Below are 23,060 nucleotides of genomic sequence, written 5' to 3'. Positions count from 1 at the left end.
AAGTCCTCTTTTTCTTCTCGAGTACTGGAATGGATAAAACTGGTTACCTGATTAGTGAAAAGTTTTCAATATGCCACCATTTTTGGAGTAGTTCATCATGATGTGGATTGTTATGCAAACCTTCAGCGACCGCACGATTTATTTTAACTACAAGCTATAATTTGGTTCAATTTATCCCAGATGATATTAGATTTCGTTGATGTCGAAGCACTACTCGCTCTTTTGGTTTGCTTAACAGTTTGTATCTCCACTATACCCCACTTGATGTTACACAGAGTTGATATTTGTTAAGACGGCACTCAAACAAAAGACCTCGGACAAAGACCAAATGAAATCTAAAATTCAAATTTTTCCCGTTTCACATATTTCAAAACGCGCTCTTTTAAATCACAGTATTGACTGGTATGTTATTACTCGATGTTCAACCTACTTTGCACTATTTTTAGTGACTAACTTTAAAAAGCTTGTTGGCAAAACATTGATTTCACCGAAAATTAATTCTCGGCATGAACTGAATCAAACTGGAAATTAATCGCTTTCGTTTAAAAAAAAGAAACAGTTATTCGCCATACATGAAGGTAAAAAGCAGTACAATGCCATCTAAGAACTTCTATCTACTACTTTGTGCAATTAACTGTGCTTGGTTTTCGTGAAAGTGTTAGGTTTAAAACTTTATGCCTGGTCAAGAGCTCTTCCTAGAACCTGTTTGGATCGAAACCCACCATTATATAAACCAGTAAAAACTGACGAATGAGCACAGGTTTATATCATATTTCGAGTAGCTTTTTTTATCCGAAAGAGTAGAAAATTACCTTGAAAATCGTTGAAAAAAAGTTTACGCTTTGGACGAAAATCTGTGCCAACATGCAAACCATCTATTGGCTATAAATAATACAACTATTGGCATTTAAGCGTTAGTTTGTTATGAAAGAGCGTAATTGTCTCGTGGTATTCCCAGAGGAACAACTTGAAATTTTGGCGAGGCCCATTTATTTAAACGGACAAAAGAGCGAATTAGAAATGCAAATAAAATAAAACTGCTTCATTCAATATTTTTCCAAACCAAATTGTATTCAATTTTCTTGTTGAATATTCTCATATAGTACAATTAAAAAAAAAATAAAACAAAAAAGAAACAATGAAGAAGTGAACTTTTTACACGACTCAGGCAGTCAGAGGGCCTATAACTAAAATCAACCAATCAAAATTCTCTATTACCGGTCCAATATTCTCTGAGTATTGGACCGGGCACTGTCCCGAATGGTCCTGAATGATACCGCACTTGTGTCCCTTTGAACTTCAGTCGTATAATAAATCTCTTATTAACCAAGCTTGCTCGGGACCGTACTGGAAGAATATCGGCCCTCGCGCTTGGTTAATAAGATATATATACATTCTCGTAAGATTATCGAAATTTTAACAGAAGGGTTTATTTTTGGATTCCGATGGTTGACTTTTTGCTGGTTTATACACAGTTGTTTCTTCAATACGAACTTTTTAGGTAAACTCAATTAACCTTGTAAATTGAGTCGTATTTGCAAAAATGAATGACGTGTTGCTCTCCAGACCAGGCATTTGGTTTTAAAATAGTTACTTCAGTTACTCCTTAGATTAAGTGGAAGGAAGATCTTAGGTGTGGTAACTCAGTGTAACACAGGAATACACAAACAAAAAATCTTTCCAAAAAATTAATTTTTTTAAGACTCAATTTATACTTAAAATAAAACAAATATTCGAGAGCCATTTGTTGCAGAAATGAATCGTAATTAACCTGGAGTCTAATTGTTATCTGTCCTAGCTCTTGCGGCTAAAATCAAGAGTTAATATTGTTTCATTTTCAAATTAGGTTTAAGAAATTTGGAGCCTAATTGTAAGACGTCTTAGCCTTTACGGCTGAAATCAAATTAAAAGAGCCTTCTCCAACATTGATACCATTTCATTTCTCAAACTTGGAGCCTAATTGTGGAATGTGTGAGCTCTTTCGGCCAAGTTCAAATTCAAAGAGTGTTCAAAGAATTCTATTTTTCAAATTGCTTTTTAAGTTCAAGGCCCTTTGAGCCCAACTTTTTTTTCGGATTTGGAGTATGCTCTAGTAAGTCTTTTTTCATGATCAAGTACTTTTCAACCTGTATCCTGTGTTACATTTGGAAACTGACGACTTTAAAGATATTTTACACCGAAAAATCATCATAGCATGCCATAGGATTTAAAAGAAATTGTTTGGTTTCAAAATCGAACTCTGAGGTAAGCAAATTCTGCAGCTTGCCATGATGTTTTTTGTTTACAACTTCCACACACTCCATCTCGTGCAAAGATATTGAAATTCAGAAAACATAGTTGAGTCAGAATTTCCTTCGGAAAATAAGCAGCGACATTTTCTAGAATATTTCGAATTTTGAGAGGAAAAATTGGCGTTTACTTCACAATTTTTTTCGCACGGAAATTTCAAAGGAAGTTTTGTTAAAAATTTTGCCGGAAATGATGCCAAGGGAAACTCTGTGCAAATTGGTCCAGATTTTCCCGCCAAAAGTCTTAATATATATACGAATAATTCTTCTAGACACCTTTTTAATGATTAATTTGATTGTAGAGAATTTAAAACAAATAAAATACTTTGTTGAATGAAACTTTTGTGGTCTATTGTATATTAATAATACAAGAAGACAATAAAGATAAAGTATATTTACAAAATGACTTCGATAAAAAAAAAAAAAAAAAATGGCGCATGCGTATTTTAAGTCTTTTGGCGTGAAAATTCGCCACATTTGAACAGATGTTACTTACAGACTGAATAACACAAAATAATTGGCGCATGCGTAGTATAAGCGCCCATAGAAACTATGGCGGGAAAATTTCACACTTTTAAACAGCCCATGCCCTGAATAATTAGCCGACAAAAAAAATTTTTTTCGAGTCCAGCAAAATCATGAAATTACATTTGCTCACGTTTAGCTCTAGAAGACGTCGATTTTAACGAATAACTTGGCTCCAACTCGCTGTATTCTTGAGAGAAATGCGCTACCTCTGAATAGATCATGGTATTCACTTGAATCACAGCCTTTGTTTGATTCCTGCATCAGTCAGTCTGCAAAAACGAAATGAAAAGAAACGCTAAATTAACAAATGTAACAAAACTATTTCGCTACGTAAATAATCACAAACCGGTATTTAAATCCTGCAGTGTTGAGTCGCTCTATAGAGGGGACGTGAACGTAACGTGGATCTACCGATTCAATTTGAAAGCAAATGAATATTCTCATAGGGGATTGAATTAAGTCAAATTCTTGCTTTTCTCCTACTTCTAGGTATTGAACGATTAAGTTCATTCCAGTGAGTAAACAGGATGTAATTTTGTTTCACAAGCAACAAAAAGTAGAAACTCCAAATGTTCGCCCTTAATTCCTCTGAGATCATCATGTTGGTGTGTAAGTAATAATTGTGCACATTGAGTTTCAACTGCTATTTATTACTACATTTCCTATTGCTTACTTCAATGTAAATTCAAGCCGCAAACAACAGTGCTACTCTTTCATAAAAATTGAAAAACGTCAAGGAATCCAATGGTTTTTGCAAGCTTTTGGTCACACCTTGTTAATGTTGACCGCCTTAAAATAGAAAAATGTGGCCTTTATTTGACGGTTTATGAAATGAGGTAAACATTGTGTAATTTTAAAAAAAAAAAAAAAAACTAGACTATTATCAAACTTATCAGAGATTTAAAATAACATTCGGGGGAAAAGTTAGTGAAATAGCAATTTTTTGAGCACGAATTTGAAATCAGCCTCGAGACATTAGACAACAAGGCTGCAAACTTTTTACTGAATAAAGTACCAAAGGTTTAATTTTGAAAATAAATCAGGCGAACATAAAAATAATCTGAAGCGATTCAGGAACAGGTTGAACATTTGATAATTAAGCTCCAAAGATGCTGATAAGTTGCAAAACAATGACTAGAATTTTTGTCACGACTCCAGTGTTTTACCATCCACAGACACAAGAAACAATACGCTAGGACTGATTTGTAAATCGCCCTGATCTAAGATAGTTTCTGGCACCCGAAATCAACATTAAAGAAAACAGAATCATTTATTTATTTGCCGCTTTGCTACAATTTTGACTTTAACTGACCAATTTTGAATTGTGGATATTAGGTAAATCCAGGTTGGTAGGTTCAACACAGACCAGCAGACCAGACTTCTAAGCGCATATGAAAATTTTATTACTTCGATAAAAATAAAATAAACAAAAAAACAACGCACCTGAATTGAACTCGTTCCTTGTTCCCTTGAATTATTTGATTTAGTGATAATCTCATCCTCTGCCAGACGCTTTCCTGACGAGAAAAAGCAAGAAAATTTATATTCTGAAAACAAATATACTTATAAGATGGTAAGGGATTTTCTTATGAATGATGAAGATCAATGTTGGGATCGAAAGATTCAATCAGAGCCATCACATTTTAGAATGACAGTTCTAATGTCCTTAATTGAAGACGACAGCAAATTTCATTTCCATCCCTTGGTACATGCTCTCTGACACACACACACACACGCACACACACACGCACACACACACACGCGGGCTAGACCGTTACCGTGGAATTTTAAATAAGAAATTTTAGACGCTGCTCTGGCGGAGATCGGAGGTAGGAGACATAGCAGGCGCGTTAAAACAACTTAAACATTAAAACATAATTTAAAAAAAACTGCGTACGTAATGGTAATAAGTAAAAAATTAGAAGTAACTGATTCGGCAAGCGATCAGTACAATATCAATACAAGTACGTATTTCTCTCGGCTGCCCTAAAAGTCACGTGCCTCATCAAGAACTGCCATGGCGGTCACCACACACAATTTCTCTTGCACCGCTCTGTGTGTCAAACGCTTTTTTTACATTTACCTCTAAGAACTAATTTTGGCAAGAATTCCGTATTATTGGATAAAGGAAAGCAGGGGCAAAACAAAAGATTTCCTTTGGGACTACGGCTTTGTTTTTGATTGGTATGGGGTTATACGGAAATCTTTCCATTAATTTTACTTAAGCAATATTGAAAAACACGAATACTACATTTAAATCCAAAATGAATATATACAAAGGTTATTCACCTTGAGAAAAGTCGTGACAAAATGACATTCATTCATCCTTCTTCGTCCTCAAACTCGAGGAAAACCTCTCCCGCCTTGACAGAACTGACGATATTTAAGGTATTTCGATGAAACATAATGTGTTTCTTGGCCCCAGAAAAGCTGAAAAAGAGGCTGACATTTATTACAGCTCGTAAAGACTTTCCACGAGCAAGACTGATCTAAAATATTAATATTGTTTCAAAATTATTTGTAATTCAAGTGAGTTTTCCGACCGAAAACCATCGTTTACTTTCGTGAAAGTTTATACAATGAGGTGACTAGCGGTGAGTTGATTTTGAACTCGGTAAAGTTCAACAGAAGTGTGCACACCCTAGGAATAAAAGAAATACTACGTGGAATTTCACATAGAACGAAATATCCTAGTATAGAATTAACTAAATCAACTGATGGAAAAACCGTGTATAAATAAAGTTATCCTATCCTATCCCTTGAAGAACATTTCGCTATAATTAAGAACCTGCCTAATGAAATTCCCGGAATGTCGATCTTTTTTTCGTTTCTCTAAGCACTTCGAATTACAGTACTCCAATCTGCAACCATATCAACGAATAAAGGAACACTGAGCTGTACTTTGCAACTTTCCTATCAAATACAGGAACGTATATTTAATAATGATGAAATCTATATGCTATAAGATGATCATCATATTCACAATCTAGGAGAATAAGGAAACAATTCTTAACAAAACTCTGGAATTTGGATGAATATCAGCCACTAAACGTGGATAATTGCTGAAAAAAATATACCTCGTTATGAGCCTGCATTTAGCAAGCTCCCCACCCCTCACCCTTCCCCCCTTCCTACACCTATATCATTTAGGGACATACATTTGGAGCAGATCGTCATATGAGAATTAATTTAATTACATTAAGGAAAAGTTCTATTTGATTAAAAATATCTGGTCAGTGGGGATAAACTTTCTAATTGTACCTTTTGTGTTGTGTTCATGACTTGAACCCTTTAATACTTCCATCACCTCACGACTCTCATCCAAGATCCAGGATTCTCAGCTGTCCATGGAGAATTTCCACAGGCCACCGTAAGGTTTGTACACAGGCCACCGTAAGGTTTGTACACAGGCCACCGCAAGGTTTGTACCCAGGCCACCGTAAGGTTTGTACACAGGCCACCGTAAGGTTTGTACACAGGCCACCGTAAGGTTTGTACCCAGGCCACCGTATGGTTTGTACACAGGCCACCGCAAGGTTTGTACACAGGCCACCGTAAGGTTTGTACACAGGCCACCGTAAGGTTTGTACACAGGCCACCGCAAGGTTTGTACCCAGGCCACCGCAAGGTTTGTACACAGGCCACCGTAAGGTTTGTACACAGGCCACCGCAAGGTTTGTACACAGGCCACCGTAAGGTTTGTACACAGGCCACCGTAAGGTTTGTACACAGGCCACCGTAAGGTTTGTACACAGGCCATCGCAAGGTTTGTACACAGGCCACCGTAAGGTTTGTACACAGGCCACCGCAAGGTTTGTACACAGGCCACCGCAAGGTTTGTACACAGGCCACCGTAAGGTTTGTACCCAGGCCACCGTAAGGTTTGTACACAGGCCACCGTAAGGTTTGTACACAGGCCACCGCAAGGTTTGTACACAGGCCACCGTAAGTACCTGTGTACAAACCTTGCGGTGGCCTGTGTACAAACCTTGCGGTGGCCTGTGTACAAACCTTACGGTGGCCACCGTAAGGTTTGTACACAGGCCACCGTAAGGTTTGTACACAGGCCACCGTAAGGTTTGTACACAGGCCACCGCAAGGTTTGTACACAGGCCACCCTAAGGTTTGTACACAGGCCACCGTAAGGTTTGTACACAGGCCACCGTAAGGTTTGTACACAGGCCACCGTAAGGTTTGTACACAGGTTTGTACACAGGCCACCGTAAGGTTTGTACACAGGCCACCGCAAGGTTTGTACACAGGCCACCGTAAGGTTTGTACACAGGCCACCGCAAGGTTTGTACACAGGCCACCGCAAGGTTTGTACACAGGCCACCGTAAGGTTTGTGCACAGGCCACCGTAAGGTTTGTACACAAGCCACTCTAGGCTGCAGTTTGTCTCTCCTCCACTGCTTGAATGTGAATGATCCTAGGCAATCAGCATGTGTAAAACCACTTTTCACCTGTATGGTATTTACTAATGGTGAACAGTTTAGAATAGCACAACCCTTAAAAAGAAAAGCCTGCTGAAACGTACCAAGACAACAAACGAAAAAGAGAATATAGATTGAAGAGGTAAAATAATAAGAAAAAAAATTAACAAATTATTAATATAAATCTTGAATTTCCAGATGAATTATTTGGCCATGAGCAGTTAACTACCCTCAGGCATTAGGTTTCTTCACACCCCTTCCCCAACCCAGTCCATCATCTCTACCATTTGTAATGGGTGTGACCAAGTGATTTGGGGTAGTCCTGGATTCTTCCTCTCAACCAAACAATTATTTATATCATTTTTTTTTTTAATTCCATTTTACTGCAAACAGATACAACTTCTAGTGAAGGTCTTTTATACCATGATGGAATGTTTATAGTCTCCTGTAGAGTTCAGTTTACACTTTCAGTCATCAACCTTGCCACTTGACCTCACCCACAGTAGAATTCTTGTGTTCTTTCCAAATAAAACATAGAATACTACTGCACATACAATATTCCTTGGGGCTCTTTAAAAACACTCCTTTCAGGTTCTAGATTTAATAGAGAAGCAGGTGCAGTGCATCCACCTTGTTGGAGAATATATATTCTTGTCCAAGTTTACAAAATATTGACAGAATAAGCATTTCAGTTTCTTCACATAAAATCATCTTCATCTGATTCAGCATCCTGGAAAGGGGAGATGAAAAAGAATACAACCTCTGTTCAGATATCACATCAGTATCGGATTGTCCATCCTAACAACACAGATATCACATCAGATATAACACAGATATAACACAGATATCACATCAGTATGGGATTGTCCATCCTAACAACACAGATATCACATCAGATATAACACAGATATAACACAGATATCACATCAGTATCGGATTGTCCATCCTAACAACACAGATATCACATCAGATATAACACAGATATCACATCAGTATTGGATTGTCCATCCTAACAACACAGATATCACATCAGATATAACACAGATATAACAGAGATATCACATCAGTATTGGATTGTCCATCCTAACAACACAGATATCACATCAGTATCGGATTGTCCATCCTAACAACACAGAATTTCATAAGTGATTATTACACTCCAATTTAAAAAAGTGAAGTTTTCCTTCAGAACTGGGGAAGACCATCCAGATGAAAAGATACATATGTCATAGACAAGTATAGTTAAAACTATAATTTTTTTCTTTTTTACACTTTTATAGAAGTAAGCTGAGATTATGGTTATTTACCTGGACCAAAGGAGGAAACAATTTAAGAAAGTTTTAAATAACTTTACTAGACAATTTAAAGGGCAGAATGAGAAAAATCACTGGAAATGACAATTCAGGAAGTAAAAATCTATCTTATGGAATTATGTGAGTGGGTATCTTGGAGATGATGCTGTTTCTAATACCAACCATAGAAGTGCAACTCTGTCAAAAACAGTGTTGTTCAGCATAGTATAACCAATTTACCTCAATCTATGGAGAAGAAGTCTATATAAAATAAGATGATAAATAATTATCAACTGACCTTATTAGATTTCATCTTTCCTGAGTCCATCAGAGAGTCATAGCTTCTACAAAGTATAGATTATACAGTCATTGAAAATTGTATGTGTAGTATAAAATGTACAAACAGTCAATTGGGAGAGACTTGATTACATTTGAAAGTCTATAAAACAGTGAGAAACCTATACACGCGAGATCAATATTGGAAACACAGAGCCTGCTGCTGTTTATCATGTTTCTAATAAAAAAAAAAGTCTGTACTCAAGCCAAGGGGCCCATCTGGGAAACACTTATCCCAGTTTCCATAACATGAAGTGACTCAGAGTTTCACCATGGTACTACTCATCCCTGGATGGGATGCCAGTCCATCCCAAGGTAACCCCCTTGTAATTCTTTGTGCTTCCCTAAAAATTTTCTAATATCCATTTATATTCCTGGATAGAGAGCAACACTATGAACGTGAATTGTTTTTCTCAAGAACATATGGCCAGCAGACCTTACTGGCAATATGAAGCCAATCCCGTGTTCTGACTGGCTGATGGACACACCTTGCTTAGACCATATATATCCAGTGGGCCATTAGGCCACAGCATATCCCACTCCCTGTTTCCAAGAAATTAAACTAGAAGTACAGTTACTCCTCCAGGATTAGATCCTAGTCTGTAACAGGTTACCTCCCCTATCTCCCGCCTGCAAAGAGTGGAGTCTGAAACATAAACAGAACACAATGACCCTACCCATGATTCCATTCAGACCTACACTTAATCATGTAAGAAGCTTCAAATATTGGCAAAAGTAGTTAAAGAGAAATACCTCAACGCAGCTTCTTCTTTTCTTCTTTTCTCTTCTTCCTTTTCCCTCTGTCTCTAATAAGTGAAAATAACAAAATATTATCAGACACTACAGAATCTAATATGATTGCCAAAGTATCACAGCCTTAATCAAAGTCAAAGCTTAACCCAGTCCCAGCTTGTATTCAACTAAGTAAAAAAGTTCACATTAGAAATATCAAAGAAACTAAAGAGAATTGATTTTGAGATGTTATAATAGGCCGAGTTTATCACCAATACACCTGTCATATCACCAATACTTAATATGCCCTCGAAGGACAAGGTGGTAAATAAACAGATGACAATCAACAGACAATTGGCTCAACATTGATTATTACATTGGCCGACACTTTGTTTAAGATATAATTTGTTACCTTTCCTACTGCTTCTTGTTGCCAAAGAAGTAAATATTAATGTATATTTTACATTTTTAAACATTTTTACATTTATATAGCGCACACTTTTATGTGGATATGTTCAGTTGCACTTAACAGTATCGTAAGGTTGAGATCGGATGTCAGCATTTTTATCAGGCATCTCTGGCAGCTGCTTCAGTCCATGTAGCAATCTCACCTTCCCACCCATCCCACCCCGGGGAGGACATTCACTACACAGCTATCTCGTGCATGGGAAATTTACGTCTCCTGCTCCTGACCCTGCAGGAGACGGGACCTACAGCTCTACATCTTCTCTGAGAAGACAAAGCAATGTGAGTGAAGTGTCTTGCTTAAAAACACAACGTCATGCCCCAGCCGGGACTTGAACCCGGGCCAACCGACCCAGAGTCCAGCGCACTGACCACTGGACTACTCACGCTTCACAATCATATCAAGAATGAACAGAATTAAAAAAACTCCAGTGTTTATTGAGGTGACAATGTATCTGAATATATCAGTTGATCATTGAATAATAATTATTTTTACCTGTTCTCTTAATTTCTGTTTTCCATCTTCTCTCTCCAGTCGATCTCTCTCCTCCCTTTCCTCTCGTAGGTTTGGAAACTTTTCTTCTTTTGTTTTATTTAACCTGTTCACGATTTCATTTATTCTTTTTTCTACTTTAATTATCCGCACCTTGAGGTAGAAATAAGAAAGAAGACTTGAGTTTCATGTTGGTATTATAAGAAATGAACGAATTTTATCTACAGTTTATTGACAGTGTAAGACCACGTATAGTATTTGATAAAAATAACGAAAGGAATAGTAATGGCAGTGATACGTCATGAAGTGTTCTCGACAGTTCATAAGTCTTAAGTTACGCTCTCTTCTGAAAAGAGGTATTGTGAGGGGAAAGTTTCCTGCTCACAACACAACCAAATAGCCATGATTGCAGCTCAAATACATTCCTCTTGATTTGGAATCTGGTGTGCGAACTTCTACACCACATCAACACTCATGTAAAATATACTTAAGCTACTCAGGTTGTGTTTCAGGATTATAAAGTACCTCTTTATTAATGTGAAAACCCACTTGTCCAACCTCCATGTCAGCTGTCTTTTTCAAATTATCCCAGAGGGTATAAACAACAGCAATATTGTTCATCTTGTTTCCTGGGGAAAAGACAGTTTACAGGTAATAGAAATTAAAACATTCCCAAGAAGGTATCAAAGGATAAGACACAGCACAGAAAATATTTCAACCATCAATGACAATTTTTTGTGGTTTAAAATGAATCTGTATCAATTTCAAATTAAAGCTAAATCAAGAAAAAATGTAATGAAAAGTTTTCGAAAGATAACCCATATAAACATACAAAATCAAGAAAATACAGTGGAACCTCAATGTAACGAACCTCTATATGATGAAGTCCTCAATATAATGAACAAAACTTCAGTTTCAGCCTAGCTGAAGTTATAATAAAATGTATACCACAGAACCTCGATATAACAAACCCTCAATATAATGAACTGATTTCCCCAGTCCCTTGGCACTTTGTTAAATAGAGGTTCCACTGTGGTTTCAATCAATTTGAACTTTATAGCAGCATTAGAATCATTCTAAAAATATAAAAAAATATAAGAACTACCATATAAACCTCTGTTACTGAACAATAAGTAATCAAAGTCTTACACGTAAGACAAGTGGTTCATAGAGCCGCTGAACATCCCACTTTTAATAGCTGCAAGTTATATGAAATACTGCTACTCAATACTGCAATCCCTTCCTTTTACATTGTTTCCCTGACAGTTCACTGGTACCCATTCCTACCCCTAGATGGAGTGAGCTACCATGAGGATAAAAGCCTCTAGTGCAAGAACACAACACAACACAATGATGTCTACCAGGGGTCAAAACCTAAATTTTAAATCCAGAGTTCACAATACTGCCTAATTGGTTACTGCATCCCACATAATTAATAAGGTAGTCCTGAAAATAACAAGTTAATAGACATGTACCTTGAATGCTATTGGCTTTTACAAGCTGTGCACAATCTGTTAAAACTGTCATAGGAATGTCATCTAGAGTTTCACCCTAACCAAAAAGGAAAAATAAAAGGTTTCCCATCTACACTGCTTATCGTAAGAATAATAAAGCTTCAAAAATTACATAGGAAAAACAGATTTTTTAATGAACAGATCAAAAGTAACCTTGATTTACCTTTCGTAATCTAAGGTAAACATGGGCTGATGATAACTTATCAACATGAAACCTGAAGAAGACAATATGTGCATGTTACAAAAGTAAACCAAAGAAAGTTGTTTTCAGTTATGTTATGGAACTAACCTTAATACTACTTACCAAAGTGTTATTATCTGAACCACTGAAATCAGTACATCTGTCATCTTACCAGAAACTCATTGTAACTAAAGGTTGAATTTCTGTGTCTGCGATCAACAACCTCCCTTACTATGGTTGTAAATGCACATGCACAATTCATAATTAGGTATTTGTTTTAATACTCACCAAACATCCTCTGGAAATCCCCATTTTATCAACTCCTCGTCTGCATGGTGGTAAAAACACTCCATAAATAAATTTACAACATTGTTGAAACATCATAAGAAGACGGGACTTAGCTCTTGAACTCCCAGACAAGCTTAGCATGTGACTTAAAACGTCCTTAAAACATCAACACAACATTCAGAAAACAGGTCATAACAACTCACAAACTCTTCACCTGTAGGAGACCCTGCTATCTTTATGCGAATAAACAGAGGTTGTAAGAGAACCTTGCTAAAGGGATGTACAGATATTTGAATTTCCTTGAATGAGTTAAAAGAAAATGCAGAGCAGCCAGAAGGGACAATTTCTTACAGATCTTGGGAGTAAAAAGGTTTATCGATAAAAATGTTTCAATCATGCACGTGTATTAACTTAAGAGTGTGTAGTATCACTCACTTTCATGTTTATCTGCGCCCATGTAAATAGTGTACGGCGGTGAGACAACTAGGGAAAGAAAAATAAATTAATTAATTTTGCCCTTGAGTAGCAAAGAATTCCTAACACTCTTACCATTGCTTTGAAAATACAAAACCATTGCGTGAGGTTTACTTCCCTTGACGAAAAACAGCCAGGCACAGATGTCTGCGAAAGAACCTCGTGAATCTGGGACTAGCTGAACCCAGTCTCCTCTCGGGTGTCGTTGCTATAGAAACAAAAAACGCCAGCTGTAAAAATACTATGGTTACTATGGTTACTATGATACTATGGTTACTGCGTAAACTCATTCATTTCAGATCTTCTTAGCGAGAAAAGTTCGCTGGAAATTTTTCTTGTAAGAATCCGAAAAATGGCTTTGACGGACCCTAAGATTCCTCCACGTTTTGCAGTGTCGGATTGGCACACATCAAACACAATCATAAGAACGAATGCTGAGCGCCAGCGAGATGCTTCACATCGTGTCCGTCAAGAAAGTCGCTTTCTGCGAAACGAGACAGACAATCATACGCGATGGACTCAACACGACAGCAGCACAAAACTTGAAAACAGGATACATGACATAAACAACTGGAAGAGAAGCTTAGAAAGATGCCTGGCTGAAACAGATGCAGAGACTGCTTTGTTACAAGAAGAAAAAGAACGAACAGAACGCGCTCTGGAGGCAAAGAAAGTTCCCCTTGACATCACCCTGGAGTGTTTGATGTTGAGAGAAAACAGACAAAATATTGATCTCGTACGAGACGAAGTTGAAGCACAGCTTCATAAGGTAACGAACAAAGTATGATTGTTGACCAAAGTGAATTGTCAGCGGAATACTTTTAAACTCCTAATCTTTCGATAACAATGAATTTTTTACTTGAAAGTAAGCAATAAACATTTTAAAACCTTCAAAATTTGAAACACCTCATATCCTTTCAATTTTAAATCAGCAGGAAAACTTTGATAAATTAAGAAATACATGTAACTTCTCACCACATATCACAATACTTAAGGGTTATGCTCTGTTGATGGATTAACGTTTTTATTTTTTTATTCAATTTTTTCAGGAGGTGGAAGTGATTGAGGGAACAAAAGCTCTTCTTCAGCAGAAAGTCAGTGAAGCTTTTGAACAACTCTGGTAAGTCATAATAATTATTTCCTGTATATCTATCAACTTGCCTTTATAATATTCTGTATCACTCCTGAGTCAATGGTGCCAGATTGTAAGAATGAAGGTACATGTAGGATCATTTAGTTAGAGAGGGAGGATTAGTTATTTTGTTATAAATCCTTACCCTTTCCTTAGGTCTTCACAAATAGAGACAGAGGTCTTGTACACCCAACATACCCTCCTTCCTTGCACCTAGAAACACACTAGTCAACATACGCTAATAATCCTGGTGTCAAGGAATTAATTCTGTAAGCACTTACAACCAGCTTAAACTTTTGGGAAGATAAATCATTAAAAATGAATTTTTCTTTTTTCCCCCGTTTTCTGTAGTCTCCTCCAAGAAGCTCGTCATCAACTGCATCTTGACATTACAGACAAACACACCACCTTGGAGCTAGATGGCGAATGTTGGAGGCTAAACAACAACTCTGCCAACATTGGCTTTCAAGTGCACCCCACACGCACTGTGAAGGGAAGTGTTACACCCGAGACTTGGGACTCCTTCTCAAACTACAATAAATTGCGAGCAGAGGCTGAGATGAAGGCATCCAGGCACCTCAGAGAAGCAATTTTTGCCACCTTACAGCAGACAGCTAATGATCTTGAGGCTCAGAGGCAGGCCACTGAATATGCATTTCGCAAAAGGATTCATGAGACTAATCAGGCCAAGTCAGAGTTGGAATGGCAACAGAAAAATGTTAGTAATAATTTTTAAATTCACTATTGATCAATTAGTGTTGTCCAGAGAAAAAAGAGTCTTGGTGTTGCAAGTATGTTAATTTTGTATGCAGGTAGTTCTAAATTGAAGAAAAAAAGCAAATTATACCTCACTCAGATGGACAAATTAAGAGAAAAAAAAAAGCCTAGAACAAATCAAAAACAAAAAAGACCTAGAACAAATCGTAGATGTTCAATTTTACTATTCTTCCTTCTTAGACCCAACAAGAAATTTCTACTATGGAAAATGACATCAAGGGAATCAAGGAGGCAATTGATGCTAAGAATGCACCAATGATGGTAAGTTACTAGTTCCCATCATTTTTAGCATATTTTTTTGTATTATGTATGTGAACTTATAAAATGACCCTATCTTGGCAATTTAATCAATCCATGGTTCATTTCACATTTTTTAATTCAATAACCAAGCACTTATGGCAAACATTTGGTGGCTGGGTTTCTTTTTCAAATAAAAATGTTACAGTTGGTTTCCATATGATAAAAAATCTAGTAGGAGCAATGGTTAAAATAGATTGAGTATAGTTATTTAGTTAACATCATTTGATGTTTTTTGTATTTCCAGGTTGCACAAACACGTCTGGAGAACAGAACCTACAGACCAAATGTTGAACTGTGTCGTGATCAACCTCAGTACCAGTTGTGCCATGAAGTTGCCGAAATCGGTGGGTCAATCAGATCACTGAATGAGAAACTCCGTGAAGCAGAGAATGCACTTCAGGCTCTGCGCAGTAACTTGGAGAGAATCAATGAGGATCTATCAATAAAGAACAACTCGCTTGCTCTAGAGAGCAGAAGTGTGGAAGTGCGACAAAAGATGAAGGAAGTTCCCCACAGCATGATGAACAAAGGAACAGTGTTTCGTACCATTAAGAGTGCATCCCATACTCCTGTTGTGGAGAATGCTCCCTTTGAAACTGCTATGCAAAGTGCTGCTTCTCCTGTGCCTGTGACATCACCTCGCATGGCTAATACCTACACACCACCAGCAAGTGGGAGGAGGCTGGAAACACAACTAGTCCACTAAGCTATTTGTAGAGAGCAATTTCTCAGATTGAGCTGTTAAGTTAAAATATAAGTAATGATTTCGTGAAAGCACTTGGTGAGGGAGTCAACTTGCAGATAAACTTTTCAAAAATGATGGAAAAACTATTGCTTATCAAACAATGAAATACAAATGGAAGTTTTACATTTTAAAATTTTTATTTTGTTTTTTTTTTCAAACCTTTTTAATCAGTGTGCTTTTAGACTTGCTCGAGAAGTATGATGATACTCTTATTAATAAACCTTGTTCTCCTAAGACCTTAATTATAATTATCTTATAATTATTTAATTATTCATATTTCAGATCATTTTATTGTACATAATTAATGCTGGTAATAAAAATAACTTGCTGATAATCAATTTAACGATGCAGTTACTCTTTTTGATCGCCTTGTTTAAATATTTTCTCTTCCTTGCCATGGTTTTTGTTTTAAAATCAAATGTACTTTTCTAAACAACTTAAATATTAAAATAAAACCTTTCCTGGTTGCTGTATACAGCTTAAATTACAATTACAATTTACAATTACAATTTATCACTTATAGAGCACTATTACAATGACAGATCAACGGCGCTTTACAATCAATCCTAACCCGCCCATCCCACCCCAGGGGAGGACATCCATCACACAGTAATCTCGTGCGTGGGAAATTAACGTCTCCTACCCCTAACCCTGTAGGAGACGGGACCTCCATTTATTCATCCCTATCCGAGAAGACTAGGATATCTAACCATTTCTTGATGTTATAGAAAGGTAGCATATTCTTCTCAATTATTTTAAGACCTTGAGTGTTGGTCCGGCCGGGGCTCGAACCCTCGACCTCCCGCACAACAGTCCAGCGCTCTATCCATTGAGCTAACCAGGAGGCTAGCTCCTACATTTGTTTTAGACTAAGGAAAGCCACAAATCATCAATATCACTGATGGCATTTGTCAGCCAAATTTCTGGTGTATGTTTTCAGATCAGCAAAATCTGAGAGACCTCCTGTACCCTCATCATATTAAAATACTTTCTGTACCTATAACACATAATGAAAGCGAGTCAGGATAGCAAAGGCAAACCACGTGAAATTCCCTTCATCTTAGTAATAACTCAGCTTATACCCTAAACTAATTGTCCTGGCCACTATTTGCTTCATGCTACAAAGAACATGAGGAGAATTTGCTGTAATGAACCACTAGAGCTGTTTTGGAGGCAACTTTAATAAGAAGGGTTTAAACCAAACTCTTTGTGTGAGGGTAATGATATTTTCTGAGCAACATTTCCCTCACAAACAATTCCTAATGAAGCTTCTTCATTATTATGTTTAATCTCAACCTAATGCCCCGTTCCTAATCTATTATCCCCAAGTAGCAGGACTTTTTTTTCTCTTAACAAAACAACAGTTCCCTAGAAAATAAAATGGCTTGGCAGTAGCTCAGCAGTGGCTCTCCAGAGGTCAGTAACAACTAAAATACAACCAGGCCAAAATAAGTCACGATTACTGATTTTAAGTACAGTTACCACATATAGTAACCTTTTTTCTTTAATCAATGTTTGTCAACACTGATCTTTAATAAATTGTTACAAAATGTAGCACTTTTCATCTTCCTATAAAAATATTTAGATACACACTGCCTTGTATCGCTACCCTAATTAATTCTACAATACAGGGTTCTTGCTATGTTTTTACAAAGGAGGTAAATAGTAAGAAATAGCAAGTAACTTTGTGACCTTCCCCCATGTTAGAGGTGTGTGAGCCACATAGGCCCCCACTGGGGTCTACGGGCAGGTTTTCCATGCATGGACATCATGTTGTCAACCATGACATTTCTCAATAACTGTTGGGCCTTTTCATTTGGCTGCGAGAGGATAGAAAGGAAATATGGAAAAGGTCATTTTGTAAGGTGACTGCAAGGGATGCATTAGGTAAAAAATAGCGGAATTTCTTCAACATATGATGTATTTTCAAACTGGTAACACATGATAGATATCTTCATGACATTGGTTGGAAGAGGACAAGAAGTATTTATCCAAAAAATTGAAAATATTGTTGGATAACTTTGGTGAATATTTCAGTCCCGGGTCTCAGTGACATAACTCGTAACATTTACTTGAACAGCCATTAAAAATAACCAGTTACTAGCTCTTAACAAGAACCCTGCGATAGATTCTCTTTGAACACTTAATGACCATCATGTAATCACATTTTCTTGAGGACTGATACTTGCTGACTGTGTCTTCTTTTCAAGGAAACATCTGACAGCTATTTCACCAAATAAGGCCATGAACAGCACAGATGACACTGTAAGACAAATAGGGGCTGCATTAAACATCATAAAGCATAAATTTCAAGTGTGAAATCTGAAGCATGGGCTTCATAAGACTGCTAAGTGAGTTGGATAATTTTTATACAATTCCCTTTGGTTTTGGGAGTGGCTGCAAATTCAGTTGAATGTAATACTATCACAGGATTCGTACACTTTTGACCTGTTAAAATTCCATGACTTTGACTTTTTCTATGACCTTTTGAAAGATTCCATGACCTGTTTGCAAACATTCTCACAATACATGCTTCGGTTTATTTCTAATGAAATTAAATCTGATTTTTGGACTCATCAGTTAACTTTTCAACTTTTGGTCTTATTGCCTTTCACTCATAGAGTGCATATTGATTTTCCATCACTTTCCATGACCCACAACTAAATTTCATGACTTTCCAGGCCTAGAGAATGAAATTTTGAAATGCCATGACTTTCCAGGTTTTCCATGACCTGTATGAACCCTGTACCACCTCCTGGTTAGCTCAGTGGATAGAGCGCTGGACTGTTGTGCGGGAGGTCGAGGGTTCGAGCCCCAGCCGGACCAACACTCAGGGTCTTAAAATAATTGAGAAGAATTTGCTACCTTTCTATAACATCAAGAAATGGTTAGATATTCTAGTCTTCTCGGATAGGGACGAATAAATGGAGGTCCCGTCTCCTGCAGGGTTAGGGGATGTTAATTTCCCACACATGAGATTACTGTGTGATGGATGTCCTCCCCTGGGGTGGGATGGGTGGGTGTTTTAGAGGGCCACTAGGGAGAACACTTTCAAAAGTAATTGGTATCACCCTCTTAAAATAAAGGTTATTATTATTAATTAGTATTATTATTGTCATACAAAAAATGGTGTGTTTTGTTTCATTCATCCAGTTTAATCTCGATATATCTATATTATCCACACATTTCCTCCGGGAACTTCAAATAAGTGTTATGGATTCCTCAGGGGAAGAGAGTTATATCTTCTACCATCTTTATAATTCTGTTTACTCAAAAGGCACTTTCAACATTGCTGATCCTGGTAGAGTCTGAGGTTTGATTTGTATAGAGACTGGAAATGTTTCTTTGTCTCACAATCATGACAAAATGAAAAACTGTTTCTCTAAGAATACTAATGCTTGCAGTTCAACAATAGTTTTAAAGAGTAAAAGTTTTTCAACCATTAGATTTATCTGGTTATCAATCAACCTCTTTTGAGAAAACAGTTATCCTACAACAATTTTTTGTAATGTGTGGTTCCAGAAAATATCCATACCCCCCACGGAAGGGATTGGATTTTCCAGGGGGAGGGGGTCAATTTGCCTAATTTTCCAGGGGGGAGGGGGGATGACAATAGGGAAATATTTCCAGAGGGTTCTTGTGGTGCATAAGAGAGTAACAAAGAAAAAACACAAAAATTTACCATGACAATTTATCTGCAAAGATATAAAATACAAGCGATTAATGACCTGCTTGAAACTTATAGCAAAACATCAATTTTATGTTCAGTCAACCTCTTTTATCCTTCAGAGCACGAGTGAGTTATGACCTACTTGAGCCTCGTTTAAAAACATCAAAATAAAGCGTTTCACGTGATCAGAATGATAGTGATTACAAAGGTGTTTGTGCGCTGTTTTTTGAAAATCTTTTATCTTTCAGTTTACAGTCACACTCGTTCTTATTTGTAAAGGATATTCACTTTTACCACAAGTTCACGTTCATGCATTTCAGCACTGGTGTTTATCTTGAGGTGATGGTAGAGCAGCAAAAGAACACTTTCTGAATAATCTCCATTTAAAGCTAAATAAATATACTTGCCACGTGGTTCATGAACAACTTTGAGATCAGTTTGCAAAGGCACGAACGATAATCCATTTAACGTGAAAAAGATCGGACTGATACCTCCAGCAACGCATTTTTAGGTCTTTAGGCCAACCTTCAAGAAAACATTTCACAAAACAGTTCAAAAGTTTGGGTAGTGCCAGATTTTGAATAGTTGTTCAAATTGTATCAAATGGATACCTTTAGGGTGAAGAATAAATGGTATTTCTTTTATCTTATACGCTTAGGTAGTTTATTTTCTTGCCAGCAGAACAAAAACTTTCGAGAACACAAAACATGGAAAAAAACTTTTAATTGGTTACATTCTTCTGCACTTGACTGTTTCTCTATCACAAGGAAGTTACACGAGTCTTTTCCAGCACGTCAAACTTTGTATAACAATTTTATTGTCAATAGAATCAGCGACAAGCAATTTTTACCGCTAACTCAAGTATGCAAATTTGGTAGAATGAAATTCGATACTCGCACCGTCTGATCGCACAACGAGGTCCTGATCTCTTTGCTTTCTTCTTACTGCAGTGAGAGGAAGTACAGTTATACTTCCCACACGATCTTGCATTTCATTTGCCTGTGGCCAAGAACTTTGTCAACAATTTCTTTGTGACTTGAGTGCATAAGGAATTCGCTGATCTGTTGTAAAATTCAACAGAAAAGCTGACAATACATGAAACTCAAAATTTGTTTGTGACTCGAGCGCATCAGGAATTTGCATAAGGAATTTCCTTTACCCGTTAAAGAATTCAATAAAAATACATGAGACTCACAAAATTTGGCATCCTAGTTAAAAAAAACTACTTATCTGTTCTCTTCAATAAGAGATAGCAATATTTCTAGGGGGTGTGTGAAATTTTTGGAAATTCCAGAGGGGAGGGGAGGGTTAATGTTGGGGCCAATTTCGGAAAATCCAGAGGGGAGGGGTGTCATACAGCAAATCCTTCCGTGGGGGGTATGGATATTTTCTGGAACCACACAATCCATTTTTTAGTATCTCCTGAATTCCTTTTGTTTTCACCACTATCCCTGTACAATATGACTAAAAATGTGATAAAGTTAACACACACTGACAAATATTTCAAACTTACGAAAGGCAATCCACCACTTCCAATTTGTCGGGAAAGCCTGCATGACTGAAATCAATAATAATCATCTCAACAAAAATAATGTACACCAAATTGTCCCACTAAATCATTGTTCATTTGATACACCTACATATGTTACTTGCATATTTCCAGTTTAATGATAGTGAGTTCTTTACATTTTTACATAAATTTTAGAAATCAAACCTTGTGAACTGTTAGAGATTCTGAAATTGCATTGAAGTGTGTTAATGGGCTATGAGGTACGACCAAGGATTAATGACTTCCTTTTCCCTTCTCAACATGTTATGAAATTTGAATAGTTAATTGAACTTCACAATAGTCTGATATATCTACAGTATCATCCTTCCCTTTGACAGCTTCTTTCAATTTATTTACATTACTGTTGGGACAAGGAATAATAGGGCTCAAATCCTTGCCATTGTCACTGTTTTATTGTTCTTTTTAAAAAACCATTATTATATCTATGTCCAATGTTAAGCACTAGCTTTGGATATTCAAATGCTTAGGGACCTCTATTTGCAATTCAACTGCCAATAAATGTGTTTGTTGGCTGTTAAATAAGACCTGAATTCTTCATACCATGCTCAGCTATGCCTTATGCATAATTTTGATTCTTTTTCAATCTAAATAAAACACATACATTCATTTTCTGTGGAATCACTCACATCAGTGTCTAAACCTTCTTTATAGAAACAATTCTTACCAGCACAGGTCAACAGAAGATGAACAAATCCTATTGTAATCGCATAATCCCAAATTCTCTTTCTCAAGAAGATGATAAAGATTATTGCAGTAAGGGTGTACGTCAGCAACAAAGACAGTAGTGTCACTGGAAAGACAAAAGATCAAATGTTACCTCTAACCATACGTGAAGGACAAGAGATATGGTAGACTACAATTTGTTTTGTACTCACTAAGAGAAAAGTTTGAAACACCTTTCTGCAAAATAAAGCAGATGAAGACCAGAAACATTACACTGTACAGGATATTCATGCCATCGTCCAAATGACCATCGATTGACACTATATTTGCTAATTCAAATCAAAAAGTAAATAAAAAAAACTGCTCCACCTACCAATATTTCTGTTATCTTTCATATCGCAACAGTTCTGAAAATCAAAGGGCATCTTGCCATCAAAGTCACTGACTCTGTGGTAGAGAGAAAGGTTTTCCTTACAAATGTATCGATTGACTTATTACTTGTTTAAACTATTTACAAGAGGAAGGGATAAGTGACCTTCGCATAGCGACGACCCCAATGGTGAACAAAAACAGTCAAACACGAGAAGCTTATTGGACGCCGACATTCGTTTGTGGAGAAATCACTTCACCTAACTCGAAAAGTTTCAAAGTCTAACTAACTTTGAAATCTTTCGGAAATAACAGTTATTCAGACTAAAGGCAGCAACGATAAATAAAGCGGGAGCAATGCGAGAGAGTGTTAAATTACTACCCAAACAGCTGTCTAATGACAATCACTTACTTGAAAGCTCCACTTAGCAACGAAGCCACCATGTAATATACCACAAAAAACAAGGGTAAGGCAATGCAGAGATTTAGGCAAATAACCTGACGAGATAATAAACATGTTCAGCTGTAGAAATAATTGTTATAAATGGCGAACAAAGTAAAGGTTTAATACCCGCGTATCCTCCGCCATGTTTACGTTCTTAGCCTCACTTGCAGGACATAATGATCGCAGAGCATTGTGGTAAGGGAATCTCGGCATTTTTTTGTTGATAAAGGGGCGGCGTCGGCGGGGTAAACTCTGGGGGAAAAACGGCGAGTAAATTAGGAAGAATTAATCTTGAGATCAACGGGGTTTTGCCTGTTACCATTCACGAAAAGGACTCAATATTTTTAAATGAAATATTGACTCAT

At 37.0% G+C, this 23,060-nt stretch overlaps 4 protein-coding genes across 7 annotated transcripts; 1 reads left to right on the top strand and 3 right to left on the bottom strand.

The window, feature by feature from the left end:
• Positions 1–324: 324 nt before the first annotated feature.
• On the bottom strand, positions 325–7,488 carry LOC148717207 (uncharacterized). Its single transcript, XM_088743646.1, has 5 exons — positions 7,479–7,488; positions 6,124–6,934; positions 5,106–5,729; positions 4,260–4,333; positions 325–3,085 (listed from the first exon to the last, which is right to left on the bottom strand). Exons 1-3 carry the CDS (start codon positions 7,486–7,488, stop codon positions 5,663–5,665), a joined length of 888 nt encoding a protein of 295 aa, XP_088599772.1. The 3' UTR covers positions 325–3,085; positions 4,260–4,333; positions 5,106–5,662.
• A 121-nt stretch (positions 7,489–7,609) lies between these two features.
• LOC111336942 (coiled-coil domain-containing protein 25) lies at positions 7,610–14,479 on the bottom strand. 2 transcript variants are annotated; one of them, XR_015994609.1, is made up of 12 exons: positions 14,302–14,479; positions 13,100–13,232; positions 12,986–13,033; positions 12,551–12,590; positions 12,245–12,296; positions 12,043–12,118; positions 11,093–11,196; positions 10,571–10,720; positions 9,631–9,683; positions 9,366–9,523; positions 8,840–8,885; positions 7,610–7,979 (listed from the first exon to the last, which is right to left on the bottom strand). XR_015994609.1 is itself a non-coding variant. In XM_022943125.2 (11 exons), the coding sequence occupies exons 2-11, from the start codon at positions 13,122–13,124 to the stop codon at positions 7,947–7,949; spliced, it is 627 nt and encodes a 208-aa protein (XP_022798860.1). In that variant the 5' UTR covers positions 13,125–13,232; positions 14,302–14,465; the 3' UTR covers positions 7,610–7,946. The 2 variants fall into 2 exon arrangements, 1 of the variants encoding a protein (XP_022798860.1); XM_022943125.2 differs by lacking the exon at positions 9,366–9,523 and having other exon boundaries at positions 14,302–14,465.
• Positions 13,288–16,321, top strand: LOC111336941 (tektin-2). Its single transcript, XM_022943124.2, has 5 exons — positions 13,288–13,793; positions 14,074–14,144; positions 14,508–14,874; positions 15,114–15,194; positions 15,478–16,321. The coding sequence occupies exons 1-5, from the start codon at positions 13,377–13,379 to the stop codon at positions 15,937–15,939; spliced, it is 1,398 nt and encodes a 465-aa protein (XP_022798859.1). The 5' UTR covers positions 13,288–13,376; the 3' UTR covers positions 15,940–16,321.
• Positions 16,322–17,422: 1,101 nt separating this feature from the next.
• LOC111336962 (putative transmembrane protein 244) lies at positions 17,423–22,938 on the bottom strand. 3 transcript variants are annotated; one of them, XM_022943151.2, is made up of 7 exons: positions 22,822–22,938; positions 22,663–22,748; positions 22,255–22,328; positions 21,883–22,008; positions 21,162–21,206; positions 20,056–20,173; positions 17,423–18,241 (listed from the first exon to the last, which is right to left on the bottom strand). In XM_022943151.2, exons 1-6 carry the CDS (start codon positions 22,906–22,908, stop codon positions 20,082–20,084), a joined length of 510 nt encoding a protein of 169 aa, XP_022798886.2. In that variant the 5' UTR covers positions 22,909–22,938; the 3' UTR covers positions 17,423–18,241; positions 20,056–20,081. The 3 variants fall into 3 exon arrangements, with proteins under 3 accessions (XP_022798886.2, XP_022798885.2, XP_088599188.1); XM_022943150.2 differs by lacking the exon at positions 20,056–20,173 and having other exon boundaries at positions 22,822–22,933; XM_088743062.1 differs by lacking the exons at positions 17,423–18,241; positions 20,056–20,173 and adding an exon at positions 20,355–20,709 and having other exon boundaries at positions 22,822–22,937.
• Positions 22,939–23,060: the final 122 nt, after the last annotated feature.

This window comes from Stylophora pistillata, chromosome 13 (assembly GCF_964205215.1).
Source record: "Stylophora pistillata chromosome 13, jaStyPist1.2, whole genome shotgun sequence".
In the NCBI taxonomy this organism is placed as follows: domain Eukaryota; kingdom Metazoa; phylum Cnidaria; class Anthozoa; order Scleractinia; family Pocilloporidae; genus Stylophora; species Stylophora pistillata.
This window is presented reverse-complemented; position numbering and strand designations above follow the sequence as displayed.

Coding starts and splice junctions, on each gene's coding strand:
- LOC148717207 (XM_088743646.1), bottom strand. Junction 5,730..6,123: donor TCTTGGATGAGAGTCGTGAG/GTGATGGAAGTA, acceptor TGTATTTGATAG/GAAAGTTGCAAAGTACAGCT.
- LOC111336942 (XM_022943125.2), bottom strand. CDS start 13,124: ATGGTTTTGTATTTTCAAAGCAATG. Junction 12,119..12,244: donor TTTACCTTAGATTACGAAAG/GTAAATCAAGGT, acceptor CTTTTTGGTTAG/GGTGAAACTCTAGATGACAT. Junction 10,721..11,092: donor GTTTTCACATTAATAAAGAG/GTACTTTATAAT, acceptor TTCTACCTCAAG/GTGCGGATAATTAAAGTAGA.
- LOC111336941 (XM_022943124.2), top strand. CDS start 13,377: ATGGCTTTGACGGACCCTAAGATTCCTCCACGTTTTGCAGTGTCGGAT. Junction 14,145..14,507: donor GAAGCTTTTGAACAACTCTG/GTAAGTCATAAT, acceptor CGTTTTCTGTAG/TCTCCTCCAAGAAGCTCGTC. Junction 14,875..15,113: donor TGGAATGGCAACAGAAAAAT/GTTAGTAATAAT, acceptor CTTCCTTCTTAG/ACCCAACAAGAAATTTCTAC.
- LOC111336962 (XM_022943150.2), bottom strand. CDS start 22,908: ATGCCGAGATTCCCTTACCACAATGCTCTGCGATCATTATGTCCTGCA. Junction 21,207..21,882: donor TCTTCTGTTGACCTGTGCTG/GTAAGAATTGTT, acceptor TATTGATTTCAG/TCATGCAGGCTTTCCCGACA. Junction 18,242..21,161: donor GAAGTGGTGGATTGCCTTTC/GTAAGTTTGAAA, acceptor TTTGTCTTACAG/TGTCATCTGTGCTGTTCATG.